A 6672-nucleotide genomic window follows, 5' to 3' on the forward strand; every position below is an offset into this window, starting at 1 on the left:
TTTCAGGCTTGGTGAGAGATTTTAAAGGTGGCACACTCACCCCAAAGAAATTGATTCCATAGCTATGGAAGACTAAGATCTTTCACAGACACTGTGCTTCTTGGCCCCCTTGAATTAAGTTAAATAGACCAACCCACAATTAAATAAATAAATAGTTCAGTGATCGATCATCAGAAGCTGGGTGCCAAGGACAGAGGACTGCCAGTGACCCTAGTGTGCCATGATTTCCACCAGGCTGGCTTTGAGTGAGGAGAAGGGGTGAGAGAAGGCTGGCTTAGAGGATGGGGTCTGTGCATGGACTTGGAGAGGAGGGGGCTGTTCCTCCTCACTGGGGGGCAGGGGGATTCCTTAGCACTAATCTAGGGAAGACAGCTGGGCATCGATTAGACAATAGTGAAATTCAGGCAGCAACCATGTACCAACTTTTCCAGTCCCCTTCTGCCAGCCTCCGGGGTTCTTCAGCCCATGTGGACCCTCTGGGTATGGCTTTCCTTAGGGAGAGAGGACTTCCATGGTGAAGTCAGTTATATCTTGGCGGCCTTTGGAGTTTCCCAGGAAGACGGGCTTTTGTTCTGCTTGAGAGGTGCTGATGTACCAGTTGGGGTACAGGGCAGACTCGAATTCAACTCTGTTCTTGATTTCTGTCCTGTAGAAGACAAATCGCTTTTCCATGTCCCTCTTCGGGTAACTGTTGGGGTCTACATCCTGCAGCAAAGCAGAAATACACGTTTGTTGCAAGGGACAGGTCAAAGATACCCTACTCTGATCTGGGAAAAGATGTTCTCCAGGTCAGCTGGAGATGAAACATATAAACAGGTCACAGGGGCAAGTGCCAGGGCCCTGACATATCTTTGTGACCTCAGCCTTCGGTATGGTGACCAAAAGAGCCCTCATCCTTTTCTGAAACAGTGCCAAATGGTAGGGAGCATGACACAGATGGGAAGGTTGTTGAAAGTGAAAATTAGATGAAAGCTTCTGGAAGTACCTAGGCTCCAGGGACTTGTGCTGTGTATTTCCTCATGGCCCTGGCTAGAATGACTTCAACTTGGAGAGGAAGCTTTTGCTGGGAATGCTGGTGGAGGCAAGTATGATGTTGGGAGTGGCATGGAGATGATGACAGGTGACAGGTGCTTTGAATCAATTAAGTTCCCAAAGTGTCATCTACCTAATGGAGCAACCCTAACAAGAGACTCCCCTTCCAATCCCAACATTGTATGATCGATGGGGGGCTAACAACAGCAGGATGTAAGCACATCAGCAGAATGATTTAACTTGCCACAATGGGAGTGAAAGTTACCTGCATTAACCCTTACCTGAACTTATTATATTCAACTTATTTACACATTGGAAAATTACAAGTGGTCTGCTCCCAGACTTTCTGGGGGTGGGTAGGGGGGAAGAGGTCACTGTCTTGGAAGTAATGGCTGGAGGTGCTTCAGTGAAGCCCAAGAAGGGCCTTCAGCCCTTGGTACTCACTCACCTCCAGCTGCAGGGTGGGTGTGTCATCTTTCATCACACAAGACAGGTACAGATTCTTTCCCTTGATCCCTAAGGTCACAGGTATCTTGTCATCGCTGTCATCTCCTTGCACAAAGCTCATGCAGAACACCACTGAGGGAAGGAGAGGGGCCTGTGGTCAGGGACATAGCACTGCAGGGTTGGTCCAAGCACTGGACCCTTAGCCTAGGACTGGTGCCATTTAGGATCCTCTTTGGCATCCAAAATTCCTATGGCCTCATAGACAGGAGAGCTGGCTTCTCTCCCAGACAATAACAGGTTCAGTTGGTTGAATCAGGTTTTTCCCCAAAGAAGGGCCTGGGGGCTTCTCAGAGCCTCACCACAGTGGCAATAAACAATTAGAAGCTCTGATTTTTAGAAGAAAGCAAGCCATCTTGCCCCTGCCTGGTGATGTGCCTATCCACAACACCAGAACAGTCTGACCACTGTGAACAGCAAGAAAAGAAGTAAAACCAGATTCCCAAAGGACATCAGGCACAGATCTGTTTCAGGAACATGGCGCAGCCAGTGGGATGAACTTGAAGGAGGAGGGCTGCTTGACTAGGTGAAGTGGTCCAACGAGAGATGCTCATTTTAATCTTCCTTAGTCACAGCTGTCTCCCTTGGAGGCCCCAAGGTTGTGCTTCTGATGCAATTCTGGAGAAACAGAATTGTCTTGGCCAGGCTGAGAAGCTTTCCCCCTGTGATGCCTCTCTCCAAGGTCAGCAGCTTGGATGAGACCACACTGCTCCTTTGATCTGCCCCCTGGTCACACCCCTGCATACAGGGCTCAGCCACAGTGGCAGGGTGCCAGGCAGAGTCCCACCACCAATGGGCTCCCCAGACTTGAAACAATGGCCAGTGACAGTGACAGAGATACAAGTTCCTGCTCGTCAGTAAGATCGGCTTCTCAGGAACCATCTGGTATTGGGTGGGAAGGATGTTAGGGGCAAGTGGGCAAAGTTGGGAATGAGGAGGGACAAATTATCTCTTTGCCATTCTAGTTTTGACCTCCACAACAGGAAGAAGGCACCCACAGGTAGTTAGGTCCTGTCCATCAAATGACCCCTTTCCAACAGAAGCACTGACATCGCACTGCCTTTAAGTGACTTGGCTGGACTGTGGTCCTGGATGTGCTTGTCCCCTCTCTTGCTGAAAATGAACCTGCTAAGGGCCTCATCCTGGCATCCTTGCTAGGACCTCCATAAAGCATGTACACACTCTGTATTCCATGATATTGCATTCATGTCAATCATTTGCCTAAATGGTCTACTTTGTTGAAGATAGAGATAATTGGCACGTTTCCAGGAGGCCAAGAAAAGAATGAGGGTGTCCCCAGGTACCTTCTCTCTTCAAGTCCCCTTTGAGGAGGTGGAGAGCCTTCAGCTCATGTGGGCCAGCCAGCACCAGGGCTTTTTCATCTTTGTCCTGGAGTTTGCAGTCCACGGACTGCACGGGGGTGGCATCACAGAGAAAACCATTGGCATGCTTTTCAAGGACGATGGGCTCTGAAATGTGGAGCAGAGGTGTCTTTTAGGCAGAAGATTAGAAGAGCAAACCTCATGATGTGAAGCGGCAGGATCTGGTGCCTTGGAAGACATCTGAGGGAGGTCAGCCACAGTCTGATTCTAATGTTGGTGGGGAGGAAGCTGGGGTGGATAAGAACACTGCACCCGGTGCCTTAAGATATGGGTTCAAGCTTCAGCTTTATTGCTTGCTGTGGAAGAGCCACAGAACTCCTTCTGCAAAAAGGCAATGGCACACACTGGCCCAGCAGGGACCTTCTGAGACTCACAGGGATAAAATGTAACCGAAAGCACCCTGAGAATGACTGGGAGCTTTGCAGTTGTGAGTAGTTATCATGGTCCTGCTTTTTATTCCTGGCTTTTTAGGGCCGCATCCATGGCATATGGAATTCCCCAGGCTTAGTGTCAACTCAGAGCTGTAGCTGCGGCCTACACCACAGCCACAGCAATGCAGAATCTGAGCCTTGTCTGTGACCTACGCTACAGCTCATGGCAATGTTGGATGCTTAACCCTTGAGCAAGGCCAGGGATTGAATGCACACCTCATGGATACTAGTCAGGTTGGCAACTGCTGAGCCACAACGTGATTTCCTCCAGGTCCTGTTTTAAGAATAATATCAATAACGCAAAAGAAAACTAAAACCATCACCAAATTGGATTATATGTAGTAATGTATGGAGATATATAGTATTTTGGGTACTTTTTATGCATGCCTATAAATTCCAGAAAAGCCTCCATTCCTCTGATTAATAGCACTAGCCAGGTACATCATTATTCCACTAAAGAAGAATTCCTTTTAAGGGAACCAAACATTCTGATGTAAGACAAAAAATAAAAAAAGAATTGTTTCAACTACAAAAGTGGTTAGTTGGGTTTCCGGACCTCTCTGTTTTCCTCTCACTGCTGGGCATTCTATTTAAAAAAAAAATTTTATTTTTTTGGCTGTGCCTCTGGCACTTGGAAGTTCCTGGGCCAGTGAGCAAACCCAAGCCACAGCAGTGACAACACTGGATTCCACTGAGCCACCAGGGAACTCCTGGCCTTCTACTTTTAAAGGGTTTCAGCTTCAGGAGAGTTTAGTTGACCATTGAGTTATGGCCTCTGAGAAGGAAAGGACCAGAGATATCCTATCTGCCCTCAGCTTTCCCTAGGTACCTTCTTCAAAGACGGATGAAAAGATGCTCTTTGGGTCATCATCGCAGACGACCTGGGAGGAGGGATTCATCGGCTTCTCCTTTGCCACAATCACAGACACCATTGGCCTGGAGCTCTCGTTGCAGAGCTGGTGGGAGATTTGCAGCTGGATGCTCCCATCTCCCAGAGGGCTGAGGTCAAGGTTTTGGGTGCGGCACTGTGGATAGATCAAGAATGTCAGTGTGGTAGGTGGCTGGGCCTGAGAACTCCCATTTTGACATGAGACGGGATGCAGGAGGGGATAACAGAGCTTCTCCAGAGAATCTTTCATCTCTCTGCAGCCCAGAGAGGTTCAGCGGTTTACCCATAGGCATGTGGCAAGTGAGAGGCAGACCCCAAACCTGAATGTGGGCTCTCTGACACCCTCCATGGTATTCTTCAAGAATACATCCCATTTTAACCTTGTTTGTGTTTTCTGACACATGCTCCACCTAACCATAAACGTATGCCTTCTTACATTTTTACCTGTTTGGAAACCCAAAACACAAGACTATGTATTAAATTTTTCATGGCTGTGATGATCATATTATCAATACTTCTATGCTCAATCAATGAGTTTTCAATTATTCTCTACAAGTTTTCGTCTTTTAAAAGCTGTTGCATAAGCATCTCGCAAACAGTGTAAAAGGTTCGTGGTTCCCCTGCTGGGAACTTCTACATGTCCCCCCTGGGGCCAAAAAACCTCCCAACCCCCCAAAATTGTGGTTGATATTTGTGAAACAGGTTCCCACTTTCCCTTTGTTCAGAGAAACTGTGTAAGTGTATTAAGGCTTGAAGTTGCCCCTGGGCACAAGAATGGTTTAACGTCTTGAAGACAGTTAAAGAGACCTCTAACAGCTCAGAGGAAAGCAAGACGTTCCTGCCCCGCACAGAGGCTCCAGCCCCTGGCAGGGGCAGTGGGAGGGTGGGCCAGACAGATACACCACACCCCCACCCAGGGCTGGAGAAAATGGGTCTCAGGGTTCGACTCTAGTGATGACAGAGTTTCATCAGTTTTAGGGCTGAACCCTCTTTCTAAAAGGAGAAGCAACTGTGCATTGAAGCCTTGGCTGCCTTGCCAACATGAGACAGCAAACACTCTCTCTACCATCATTTCTTCTCACCCTCCTCAAGCATGGCCACCATCACCAAGGCTCAGTGAACCACTATGGTGCCGCCGGAACTGAGGAGTGGCCTGCATCAGTCTCACTGGAGAAGGCGAGTCAGTTCATCACAGAATTCCATAGGAATAAGGGGGCCCAGAGCCCTTTCCTTGAGACTTTCCCCTGCCCGAGCCCCTGCATGTGTTGGGAGCTAAGCGCATGGCCTTACCTTCATCTCTTTGGGGCCATCAGCCTCAAATAACAGGTCATTATTGTTGTCACTGTAATAAAAGCAGAGAGCTTGCTCAGTTATGTCCCCTGGACAGGATGAATTTTCCTTCCCTGCAAGCGATCTTCACTGTTAATAGGAAACTGCAAACAGCTTGTTCCTTAGGGCTGCCTGGAGCTAGCAGTTTCCATGGGCATATTCCTGGAGCAGACTAGGAGGCAGGGCAGGTACCCCAGCTGCTCTCTATTGGATCTCGAGACCCCTTCCAGCCCAGTTAAAACTGGAGCTTTCCTTCTCACTGAAGCCTTCCTTCCCACTGAAGCTGGACATGCCACAAGATCCCTTGTGTCATCCACATGGAATCCCTTCTTCCTGTTTGCCAATTGTAGGTGGCCCCCTGCAATGACATCAAGTCCAGACTTACAGTGGGAAATGAGTCTTTAAACCAGGTTAACCTGGAACCCCGCTTGCCACTAAAAGAGGCAGGATGAGGGACAAATCTGGTCTCTAAGCACAGCTAACACTGCACTCTTGAGAAGAACCTGCTCGCATTACTGGTACCAGTTTCTCCACTGACCCATTGTTAGCCATCACTTCCTTGGCAGGTTCAGGTACCGTGGCCATGGCTGCTTCAGAAACCTGCGTAAAGAGGAGAAAATGAGTGACCATTTGCTGTGCCAGTCCCCACCACGGCTGCTTTCACGGGTGATTTTCCTTTGGCATCTAGTACACTGCAGGCCAGCAAAGAACGAGTCTTTGAATGAATGAGTGAATGGATGAAAGAGCCCTCCTTTGGGTCCAGAGAAAAGTATTTGCTAATGTAAGCCCACACCAGAAGTGCATTTGTTAGACCTGGGGCAGAAGTTGGATATTGAAATTCTAAATAAGCAGTGTTAATTTATATATATATATATAGTCTTTTTAGGCCCACACCTGTTGCATTTAGAGGTTCCTAGGCTAGGGGTCAATTGGAGCTGCAGCTGCTGGTCTATATCACCACTACAGCATCACCAGATCTGAGCTACCTACATCACAGCTCATGGCAAGGCCAGATTATAGGCAACTGGACGAGGCCATGGATCGAACCTGCATCCTCATGGATGTTAGTCAGATTCATTTCCCCTGACCCACAGAGGAACTCCCC

At 48.4% G+C, this 6672-nt stretch overlaps 1 protein-coding gene across 1 annotated transcript; it reads right to left on the reverse strand.

Moving 5' to 3' along the window:
- Positions 1–436: 436 nt before the first annotated feature.
- On the reverse strand, positions 437–6152 carry LOC110258579 (interleukin-1 beta-like). The gene is made up of 6 exons (XM_021081829.1): positions 6106–6152; positions 5529–5580; positions 4179–4374; positions 2841–3005; positions 1481–1611; positions 437–705 (listed from the first exon to the last, which is right to left on the reverse strand). The coding sequence occupies exons 1-6, from the start codon at positions 6150–6152 to the stop codon at positions 493–495; spliced, it is 804 nt and encodes a 267-aa protein (XP_020937488.1). The 3' UTR covers positions 437–492.
- Between the last annotated feature and the right edge of the window lie 520 nt (positions 6153–6672).

This window comes from Sus scrofa, unplaced genomic scaffold (assembly GCF_000003025.6).
Source record: "Sus scrofa isolate TJ Tabasco breed Duroc unplaced genomic scaffold, Sscrofa11.1 Contig2425, whole genome shotgun sequence".
Classification (NCBI taxonomy): Eukaryota; Metazoa; Chordata; class Mammalia; order Artiodactyla; family Suidae; genus Sus; species Sus scrofa.